At 42.4% G+C, this 11,783-nt stretch overlaps 1 protein-coding gene across 1 annotated transcript in view; it reads left to right on the top strand.

The window, feature by feature from the left end:
* Positions 1-11,108, top strand: part of LOC119580001 (dual specificity tyrosine-phosphorylation-regulated kinase 2-like) — a 94,124-nt gene extending 83,016 nt beyond the window's left edge. Inside the window, exon 2 of the mRNA XM_037927846.1 lies at positions 11,052-11,108. Within this exon, the coding sequence (XP_037783774.1) occupies positions 11,052-11,081 (30 nt within the window). The 3' untranslated portion in view covers positions 11,082-11,108. The remainder of the gene's footprint in view (positions 1-11,051) is intronic.
* Positions 11,109-11,783: the final 675 nt, after the last annotated feature.

Here is an 11,783-nt window from a genome sequence, read left to right as displayed (position 1 = left end):
TAGTAATATATATATATATATATATATATATATATATATATATATATATATATATAATTTTGGGAAAAGGATTTTTCGTGTCGATGATATTCCAAAACGTAATTTTAATATTTTGAGGAAATTATTTTTGGTTCGTTAATATTTCCTGAATTAAGTTTAATATTATGAATTTTTTTTTTTATATATATATATTTGGAAATTATCTCTTAGAATTATGGGGAAATTATATATATATTGTTTTTTTATTATTCCAGAATTTATTTTATTTATTTTATTTATTTATTTATTATTATTTTTATTATTATTGTTATTATTTATTTATTTTACTTATTGAAAAAAAAAAAATCGAATTGGTTTCTTTTTATGATATGAAAAAACTGTTTCTATTTATGTTTCAAAATTAAATTTTTATACAATTACGAATAAAAAAAATAGCTCGTTAGCTATTAAAATATATTGCGTTTTTTTCTAAAATGTTTCTGAGTCAATCTTGCCTTTGTAAGAAAATATTTCGTTCGTTAGTGAGATGAGTTGAATTTTTCGTTTTCCTTGCTTGCTATTCCGTATTTTTTTTGTTTTTTTTTTCGTTAAAAGAAAATCACAGTTCTTTTTTTTCCAGAATGCATCTTTACAATATGGAAAAAAAATTATATGCTTATTTATCATTATCAAAAGTAATTCTTTCTTAAGTTACGGGAAAATCGTCAATTTTGGTTCGTCACTGGATACCGCCTTTTACGTAAATTTGTTCATTAATATTGTAAACAGCTTGAGAATGACGTATGTGGTTTCCCGGTTTGACGCCAGATGTCTCTCTCTCTCTCTCTCTCTCTCTCTCTCTCTCTCTCTCTCTCTCTCTCTCTCTCTCTCTCTCTCTCTCTCTCTCTCTCTCTTTCTCTTTCTCTTTCTCTCTCTTTCTCTCTCTTTTCTCTCTCTTTCTCTCTCTCTCTCTCTCTCTCTCTCTTCTACTCTCTCTCTCTCTCTCTCTCTCTTTCTCTCTCTCTCTCTCTCTCTCTCTCTCTCTCTCTCTCTCTCTCTCTCTCACTCTTTCAGGGAAACGACTCGTAAAGTATGAATATATGAGACTAAGACATACATTTTTATATAAATATTTTATATAAGTGGGGGTGGGGGTTAGGGTGGTGGGGGTGGGGGTGGGGGTGGTGGGGGTAGGGGTGAGGGTGGTTGGTGGGGGTGGGGGTGGGGGGGTGGGGGTGGAGGTTGAAGTAGAAGTAAAAAGAAGAAGAAGGGTAAAGGAAAACAGAAGTAATGAAAGAAAGATAAGGAAAAGAATTGAGAAAATGTGGAAAATATAATGGAATAAACAAAGAAAGAGGAAGAAGAGAAAGAAATCTGCGAAACCTCACGGAAGTTTTTTTTTTTTTTCTTCTTTTTTTTTCTTTCTTCTTCTCCTTCGTCCCCCTTTTCTTCCTTCTTTTTCTTTTTCTTCTTTTCTTCTTTCTGTACATTTTCTTCTTCTTCGTTTTCTTCTTCTTCTTCTTCTTCTTCTTCATCTTCTTCTTCTTCGTCTTCTTCTTTTCTTCTTCTGCTTTTTCTTCTTCTTCTTCTTCGTCTTCCTCCTCTTCTTTTCTTCCTCTTCTTCTTCCTCTTCTTTTGCGTATTTATTAAATCTCTTTATGCGAAGTTTATTGATACTTGACTATTTCCACTTTCACTTCTGTTATTCACAAATAAATCCGACAGATATGACCTTATGACCTTTTGTTTTTATTGTTTGTTTTTATTTGTTTGTGAATATTTCTCTTTATTTATTTATTTTTTCCCTTTATTATGTTTTTCGTCTTTCTATATCGTGTACATTTCCTACTTTAATTTGTTTGTTTGTTTGTTTGCTTGTGTATTTCCTTTCATCTTTCTATTATTTTCGTGTATATTTGTGACATTTTTTGTGTGTGTTTACATTTCTCTATCTTTCTCTATATTTTTGTGTACGTTTTCGTTTTTTTTTTTTTTAGATTTTTAATGTACAATTCTTCATCATTCGATTCAATTCCGCGTACATTTCCTACATTTTTTTTATGTGTATACATCCCTTCATCTTTCTATATTTCCGTGTATTTCCCCTACATTGCTTCTGTGTACACCGTATCTCCACATCTATTTACATTTTCTTGTGTACAAATCGTCTCCCGTTCCGTCTGCACGCGACAGAAGCCCAAGTAAAGCACAGCTGACGAGAAACAGGCTGTTCGTAGTCACGTGACCCCGGCTTCTGTTATGACGTAGTGTTCGGCTGACGCACAACAAACACGGGATTAGCCTTTTCTGGTGTTGAGTCCAAGCGTTAAGGTGAATAACAGTGGTACTGGTGTCGAAGGTGGGTAGGTAGGTAGTTGGGAGAGGGAGAGAGGGAGAGGGAGAGGGAGAGGGAGAGGGAGAGGGAGAGAGGGAGAGACGGAGAGAGAGAGGGAGGGAGAGGGAGAGGGAGAGAGATGAAGGGGGGGGATGATTGGGAGGGATTGGGATGTGAGGAGGAAAGGAGTGAAAGGAGATCTGGGGGGAATTAAAAGCAGTGTGGTAATGATAATAACAACAGAATAATAATAATAATAATGATAATAATGATAATAATATAATTATGATAATGATAATGATAATATTAATAATATTAATGATGATAATAATAATAATAATGATAATAATAATGATATAATAATAACCTTTCTGGTGTTCAGTCCAAGTGCATAAGAACAACAGTGATAGCGGCGTCCGAGAGAGGAGAGGGAGAGGAAAATAGTAATAAAAGTGAGTAGTTGAGGAATGAGTGAGAGAGAAGGAAGGAAATGAAAGAAAATCTGGGAGGGATTGTAGGAAGAATAATGATAATTGCAACAGAAAAGAAAGGTGAGAATAAGAGGTAGAATAAGGAGAGAAATGAACGAAAATCCGAGAGAAACAAACGGGAAAAATAATAACAATAACAATAACGACATGTACAAGAAAGAGATTAAAAAAACGTCGTTTGTAAGTAGACAAGAAACCAATATTGACGGCGAATCACACATTGCAATGACGAATAAAGGAAATCCAAGATTGGGGTCACATTACGGGAGAACGAAGGTGGGGGGGGGAGGGGGGGGAAGGGGAAGGGGAAGGGGGGGAGATAGAGAGAGGAGGAGGAGGAGGAGAGGGAGAAGGGGTGGGTGGGGGGAAGGGTAAGGTGAAGGGGAAGGGTGGGAGATAGAGAGAGGAAGAGGAGAGGGAGAAGGGGGTGGGTGGGTGAAAAGGTAAGATGGGGGAGAGATAGAGAGAGGAGGAGAGGGAAAGGGGGAGATAGAGCGAGGAGGAGGAGAAAGAGGGGGTGAGATTGGGGTGGTAGGGGGGGAGGAGTGTAGGTGGTTCTCAGGTCGACCATCTGGCAGAGGATAGCGGCGTGACCATCTGCCACATGGGGGAGGGAGGGAGGGAGGGAGGGGTAGGGGGGTGTTGGGGCCTCCGGTGATGCATGAAGATGGCGGTCATGCACGGGCGGGGGTAGGGGGAGGGGGAGGTGAGTGAAGGGGGGTACCTGTGTTTTTTTTTCGTTATGGTTATTTGTTTGTTTATATTTTTCTGTCTTTGTTTTTTGTTGTTATTTTTTTCTCGTTTTTGTTACTACTTTTAGTATATATGTATATATATTTTTTTCACTGTTTTTTTTGTTTTTTTTTTCGTTTTTTGGTTGTATGTTGTTACTATTTTTATTCTAGTGTCTATTTAATTACTGTGTGTGTGTGTGTGTGTGTGTGTGTGTGTGTGTGTGTGTGTGTGTGTGTGTGTGTGTGTGTGTGTGTGTGTGTGTGTGTGTGTGTGTGTGTGTGTGTGTGGATGCGTGCGCACGTGTTTGAGTCACAACACGTGTTCTGCTAAACGCATTAACTAAGCTTGACCTTCTTGTTGTTACTTGGGTCGCCGTGATTCATTATTATTGTTGTTGTTGTTATTATCATTATTATTATTATTATTATTATTATTATTATCATTATTATTATTATTATTACTAATATTATTATTATTATTATTACTAATAATATTATTATTATTACTACTACTACTAATATTATTATTACTACATAATAATATTATTATTACTATTACTATTATTATTCTTGTTGCTATTGTTGTTATCAAAATCAGATGTTAAGGGGGTGAGGGTGGGGGGAGGGGTGCAGCGTAGGGGGTAAGATAAAATTGCATTAGATAATGAGAGGAGGGGGAGTAGATAACGAGGAAGTGAAATGAAGAGAAGAGTGAGGAGAGATGAGATGAGGGGAGGGGGTGGTGGTGGGGGGGGAAGTGAGGGAGAATAATGAGGGGGAGGAGGAGAAGGGCGGGGCGAGGTAGGGAAGAAGGTGTCCACTCACACGTACATGTACACGTACACACGCACACGCACTCGCACACGCACACGCACACGCACACGCACACGCACACGCACACGCACACGCACACTCACCGCACACCACACACACACACACACACCACACACACACCCACACCACACACACACCACACACACACACACCTTCCCTCCCTCCTTCCCTCCCTCCTCCCTCCCTCCCTCCCTCCCTCCCTCCCTCCCTCCCTCCCTCCCTCCCTCCTTCTTTTCCTCCTTCCTTCCCCCCCCCCTCTCCCTCCCTCCCTCTGATAAGCTTCGTTGTTGCCATAGTAAAAACGCACCAAAGGTCAATCCACTAAATGGGTTTAAAAGCCAGGAGTGCGTTGGTAGGTGGAGTGGGGGTGGGGTGGGGGAAGGGGGAAGGGGAGGGGGGGAGGGAGTCAAGCCAACCCAGACACGGATCGAGGTTGGTGGTGGTTGGCTTTTGTTAAAAATGTTAAAAAAAAGATGAAAAAGCGTTTTTACAGTTGCTAATTTGCCGTCGCGTCGGTTCATAATGTTCGGTCGTGTTTTTTTTCATTTATTTATTTATTTATTTATTTATGAAATGAGAGTTCGCGAGAATTATTTATGCGACTTCGAGCTCGCGCCGTTCCTGTGTGTCACAGATCAGAGCTTGCACGCACACACGCAATGATACATGAATAAGCATGATACATAAACGCGCGCACGTAATGATACATATACATAAATACACACACGCAGTGAGGCATAAATACACATACATGAACTCAGACACATGCAGTGATACATAAATACACATGATACACAAATAGATACGCTCAATGATACATAAACACACACAAGATACATAAACACACACGACACATAAACACACATACGCAAACATGATACATAAACACACACACGCAATGATACACAAATGCACACGCGCAATGGTACATAAACACACATGATACATAAACACACTTGCGCGCACATGCATTTACAAGGATCACACGCAGTGCTCCGGGGCGTCTGAACACGTCCCTTTGTGCGAAATGTTTGCCGAAATAACTGACCTGAGTAATGAATGACCTTTGCCACTCCTTAAGCTTTTCTTCTTTACTGTTTCTTTCATTCCCCTTTCTCTCTTTCTTTATTCTCCTCCGTGCCCCTTTCGTATTTTATTTTTCGTTCTTTTGTGTTTTTTTTTTTTTTTTCATTTCTCGTCTTTATTCACCTCCCTTTCCTTTTTTCCTTTTTTTTCTGTTCTTTTCCTTTCCTCTTTGATTTTTCCTCTTTTCTTCTGTTTTCCATCCCCCGTCTTTATTCCCCATTTTCTCTTTATTTCTTCATCTTATGCCTCTCCCCTTATTCATTCGCTACCCAGTCTTCTCTCTTTTTCCCTGCACTAATCTTCTTCCACTTCTCTTCCCATCTTCCTTCCCCTCGTCCCTTGTTCCCTACCATGTTCCCCCTCTCTCCCCTCCTCCCATCCCTTCCCCTCCCGTCTTTCTCCTCTTCCTTCCTATCTTTCCCCTCTTTCCCCTCCCCAACCCTTCCCTTCTCTCCCCCCAATCTTTTCCCTCTCTCTCCCCTTCCCCCAATCCTTTCCCCTCTCTCTCCTCCCCCAATCCATCCCTCTATCTCCCCTCCCCCCAATCCTTTCCTCTCTCCCCTCTGCCCTCCCTCCTCCTCCTCCTTCCCCTCCGCGGGCGCCTGGCTCTCGCTCACGTGTCGCCATCACGTGTTTGTACCTTCCACGTTCGGTCGTTTTCTGTTATTCAAGGAATTCGTAGCCGTTCCGTCACCTGTAGGGTCGTCTCGCGCACGCACGCAAGCGCGCACGCAAACGGATGCACTTACGTATCTACGCACGCACGGAAGGTAGGACGCACGCACGGAAGGAAGGAAGGACGCACGCACGCACGGACCTACGCACGGACGGACGGAGGGGGGAGTGTGCGTTGTGGGTCGGGCGGTTTTGTTTTTCTCGGTCGGTCGGTCGGTCGGTCGGGAAGCGGTGGTCAGGGAGCTTGGATTTGTGTCACGGGCGGGAGGCGTCGGCGGGAGGGTTTAGGTCGCCTTGTCTGTCTGTCTGTCTGTCTGTCTCTGACTCTGACTCTTTCTCTTTCTCTTTCTCTTTCTCTTTCTCTTTCTCTTTCTCTTTCTCTTTCTCTTTCTCTTTCTCTTTTCCTTCTTTCTCTTTCTCTTTCTTTTTTCTTTCTCTCTCTCTCTCTCTCTCTCTTCTCTCTCTCTCTCTCTCTCTCTCTCTGGGATGTCGATTCTATGTAAATAGCATTGACGATAAAGGAGAAGAAGAAGAAGGAGAAGAAGAAGAAGAAGAAGAAGAAGAAGACGAATAAAAGATAAAAATAAGAATCAAAGGGAACAGGAGGGGAAAAGACGTGACAGCTCCTTCGCTCAGGCATCACACGCCCCGTTAGGCAAGGCAAGGCGAGCCCACACTTCCGCCAGCCCACACTCCCACACAATCTGGGTTACGTGGGCCGGCGAGCTGGCTGTGGGGGAGGGGGTGGGGGGGGGTGAGGGGAGAAGGGGGGGGAGGTGGGGAGTGGGGGAGAGGGGGAGAGAGAGGGAGGAGGTGGGGTGAGGTGGTGGGAGAGAAGAAGGAGAATGAGAAGAAGAAGAAGAAGAAGAGGAAGAAGAAGAAGAAGAAGAGTAAAAAAAAAAGACAACAACAACAATACAACAATAACAACAACAATAATGGTGATAGCAACAATAGTGTCAATGATAAAATGAAGAAAAGAGAAGAATAGAAAAAAAAAACCAAAAGACAGAAGAATTTGGAAAAAATAAATAAAAAACAAACAACGTGGAGGAAAAAGAGGGAGAGAGGATGGGGTGTTGGTGGAGGGGGGGGAGGGGGGGAAGAGGAGGAAGGGGGAGGAGAAGGGAAGAGGAGGAAGGGGAGGGGGAGGGGAAAGGAGGGAAGGGAGGGGAAAAGGAGGAAGGTGAGGGGGGAAGAGGAGGAAGGGGAGGGGGGAGGAAGGGGAAGAGGGGAAGGGGAGGGAGGGGAGGGAGGAGGGGAAGGAAGGGAGAGGGAAAGGAAAAGGGGAAGAAGAAGGGAAGAGGAAGAGGAAGGGAGAGGGAGGAAGGGGAAAAGGGATAGAAGCGAGTAAGATAAAAGATGGAAGAGGAATAAGAGAGAAGTAAGGTAAAAAAAAAAGAAGAAGTAAGGAGAAGAAGAAGATCGAGAAGAGAAAGAATTGGGGGGGTAAGGTAGAGGAAATAGGAGGTAGGGGGTAGGGGGGGGGGCGAGGCGTGGTCGTGCCAGGCTCTCGCGCGCGCTGGTGGCCGCCGCCGCCGCCGCCGCCCGCCGCCGCCGCCGCCGCCGCTACTTCCGGATAGTTCCGTATCGGGTCCCGGGCTGGATGAGGAGGACCCGTTTTCCCTTGAAAGTTGCTTCAGTTATTTTTAAAGAGAGAAAAAAAAACCGAGTGCGAGACGGATGCTTACATGCGGACGTGCGTTTGTTATCTTGTGTACGTTAGAGTCATAGTCATAGTCATCTTCGAGTTTTTATATTTGTACTCATTCTTGCTTACTCGCGAGTAGGTACTCCACTCATTCATTCATTCACTCACTCACTCACTCACTCACTCACTCACTCACTCACTCACTCACTCACTCACTCACTCTCCTCTCTCTCTCTCTCTCCTCTCTCTCTCTCTCTCTCTCCTCTCCTCTCTCCTCTCTCTCCTCCTCACCTCCTCCTCACCACCACTCCGCACGCACCACATCCGCCCTGCACCACGCCCACCACGCACGCACGCACGCACGCACGCACACACACACACACACCGACACACACACACACACACAACACACACACCACCACACACACACACACACACAAACAAACAAACAAACAAACAACACAAAGAACACACACACACACACAAACAAACACACTATTATCGTGACTTAATACTCGCATAGATTTCCACGTCTTAATTTTTTTTATCAAACGAGCGAGACCAGAAGTGGGCTGCATCACCTACGCCCACCTACGCCCATCCTGCAATATATTTATCCAACCCCCACGCCCATATTTCCTGCTGACAAGGATTAATTAAGGATTTTAATAAGTGTCACTTCCATTCAGCGAGAGAAATTATTTGTATGGGGGAAAAAGGAGAGAGAGAGAAAAAAGGAAAGTGAAAAAAATATTATTGAATGAATTGGTATATAGTACAGTTAGATAAATTAGTTTTTTTTTATGCAAATAGGTATATCGTCCCTCTATTGTCTTGTGAATAAATTAGATTTTTTTTATATATGTACAAAAGGAAGTGTTTGTGTGTGTATATTCATGTTTATATTTTATTCATTAAGGATTTAGATTTCTTTATATATGAATTGGAATAACGTTTTTTTTTTCTTTGTCTTCTTCATTTTTTTTCTTTCTTAAACTTGTTGTCACTCTTTTTGAAGGAAATAAGTAGATCGATGCTCGTCAGACAAACTTATTGTATGAGCGTAGATGTTCCTTGTCACTCCCTTCTCGCTACTTCTCCCCTCCCTCCCTCCCTTGTCTCCTCCTCTCCCCTCCCTCTCTCCCTTCCTTACCCTATCTACCACCCTTCCTCTCCCCTCCCTCCCTCCCTTTTCTCTTCCCTCCTCCCTCTCCCCCTCCCTCCCTTGTCCCTCCCTTCTCCCTTCCTTACACTATCTACCACCCTTCCTCTCCCCCTCCCTCCCTCCCTCCCTCCCTCCCTCCCTCCTCCCTCCCTCCTCCTCCCTCCTTTCCTGCACGAAAATGGACTTTCATTACTCCCCCTCACTCCTCCCCCCTCACCCCCCCTCTCTTTAACCCGCCCTCTCCCTCCTTCTCCTTCGTTTCTTCTTTTTTCTCATTGTTTTTCTTTTTCTCTTATCTTTTTTCTCCTCTTTTCTCTTTCCCATTCCTCCTCCCCCCCTTTTCTCTTCCCTGTTCGTCTCTTCGTAGTTTCATTCTGTATTTTTTTCTCTTCTCTCACTTTGGCAACCCTTTCTCTTCTGCGTTTCCTCTTTTCCCCTTTTTCCTCTTTCGTTGGTCTTTCCCCCCCTCTCTCTTCCGTCCCTTTCCCCTCTTTTCACCTTCATTTCCCCTTTTATTTTTCCTCCTCTTTCCCATCTTTCTCCCCCTCTCCTTCCACTCCTTTTCTCTCTCCCTCCCCCCTCATTTCCCCTCTCCCTCCCCTCCTTTTCCCTCTTCCTCCCTTCCCTTTCTCTTCCCATCCTTCCCCTCCCTTTCCTTCTCTTCCCCATCCTCTTCCCCTTTCACTTTTCCTCCCCCCCCCCCCCGACGCCTTTTGGCCTCGGGAATCGACTCCTGGTATTGAGCTATCGACTTTTCCCCTCGTCGAAAAGGTTGCGTGTCCTTTTATTGGGGAATGGGAAGAGGGTGGGTGGTGGGGTGGGGGGTTAGGAAGGGGAACGGGAGGGAGGGAAGAGGAAGAGGGAGGGGAAGAGGGGGGGAAAGGAAGGGGAAGGGGAAGAGGGAGGGGAAAGAAGGGGAAGGGGAAGAGGGGGGAAGGGGAAGGGGAAAGAGGGAGGGGAAGGGGAAGAGGGAAGGGGAAGAAGAAGAGGAAGGGGATAGGATTAACCGACCTCTTTCTCCCCTCTTGTGTAGACGCCCCTTATTTCTGCCGTTGCCATGGCGACAGCAAAGGTGGAGGAAGTTCGAGGTCTTGTAGGCCTATCGCTAGAATACGGGGTAGGCTTCGATGACCTTACTTTTTTTTGTATTGTTTTGTTGCAAAGTCTTTCTCATATTTTTTGTTTATTTATTTATTTTTGTAAATGCGTTCTTCGAGGTTAATTTTGGGTACTGATAGTTATAGATTTTTTTGTTGTTGTTGCAAAGTGCTGATATATATATATATATATATATATATATATATATATATATATATATATATATATATATATATATATATATATATTTACGAACGAAACGTCTGATTTGTAAAGTTTGTCATATAATGTATAATCAAGAAAAAAAAGAAACAGAAGAAACCGCTGCCATACATAAGAAAACTTTTTTTTTTTTTTTTAAACGGAAATAAATAATAAAGAGGGAAAAAAATGGAAAATTAATAATAAAGAAGAGAAAAAAGAAAGGAAAATTAATAATAAAATAAGAGAAAAAAAATGGAAAATAAATAATAAAAAAGAGAGAGAGAGAAAAAAAGAAAATAAATAATTACCCCCCCCCCCAAAAAAAAAAAGAAGAAAAAAAGAAAAAATGCTTTTGTTCCCTAAAATTTTACTTATTAAATACACTAGTTTATAGAAGAGGTTTACTTTAGACTGAAGGCAATTTTGCTGTTAAGATAACCCGTTAACGCTAAAAGGAATTTTAGAAAACACTTTTTTTTTTTTTCTTTTTTTGAACTGGGGGGTGGGGGGGGGAGAAGTGCATTAAGATAATTGATGAAAGAGGTGGATGGATAGTAGATGAGATAGAGAATTAATAGCGGAGAGTGTGATGAAGGAAGGAAATGGTAAAAAGTATGATAATTAACAAGGTAAATGACGTGTATTTTGATAATGATTAATATTATTGTGGAGTAACTTAGATTTTAAAAACATTACTATGTTTCTTTTGATGTGAGGGAGTTAATAGAGAAATTACTTTATTTTTTTAATTATGTTAAAGAATAGTCTGTTATACTAAATATTTTTTTTTCTTTTTCAGGTAAGCTTTTGTATACGACTTGTTTCTTGAAGACGAAGACGAAGACGAAGAAGAAGAAGAAGAAGAAGAAGAAGAAGAAGAAGAAGAAGAGAATAAGGAGAAGAAAAGGGAAAATAGAAAGAAAAGAAAAGAAGGAGAAGAAGAAGAAGAAGAAGAAGAAGAAGAAGAAGAAGAAGAAGAAGAAGAAGAAGAAGAAGAAGGGGAAGAAGAAGAAGAAGAAGTAACGAGAATAATTATCCAAGGAAACAGGTAAACGTTTATTTTTTTATTTTTATTTTTTTTTCTAACATGAAAACTGTGGGAATAATGATGAAAAGAAAGAGAGAAAGAAAAGAAGGGAAAAAGAAGAATATATTAGGAGGTTACATCCTCAATTAACATACCAAAGTACGCCCCTCCCCTCCCCCCTCCTCCCCCTCCCTCCGCACATCACCCTCACCCTCAGAGAGAGAGAGAGAAAAAAACGTTATTTTGGGGAAATTGGTTCACGTGTAGAGTGATAATGCAGATACGTGCACGCACACACGCGCACGCACCTCCTCCTCCTCCTCCTTCCTCCTTCCTCCTCCTCCTCCTCCTTCTTCCTCCTCCTCCTCCTCCTCCTCCTCCTCCTCCTCCTCCTCCTCCTCCTCCTCCTTCCTCCTCCTTCCTCCTCCTCTCCCCTCACCCTAAAAAGTGTGCATTCACTCCTCATCCAGCCATAATTCCTCGGCTCACCCTTTCGCTCGTAAC

This window comes from Penaeus monodon, chromosome 13, assembly GCF_015228065.2.
Source record: "Penaeus monodon isolate SGIC_2016 chromosome 13, NSTDA_Pmon_1, whole genome shotgun sequence".
Taxonomy (NCBI): domain Eukaryota; kingdom Metazoa; phylum Arthropoda; class Malacostraca; order Decapoda; family Penaeidae; genus Penaeus; species Penaeus monodon.
The sequence above is the reverse complement of the archived record's forward strand: the minus strand, read 5'-3'. Positions and strand labels throughout refer to the sequence as shown.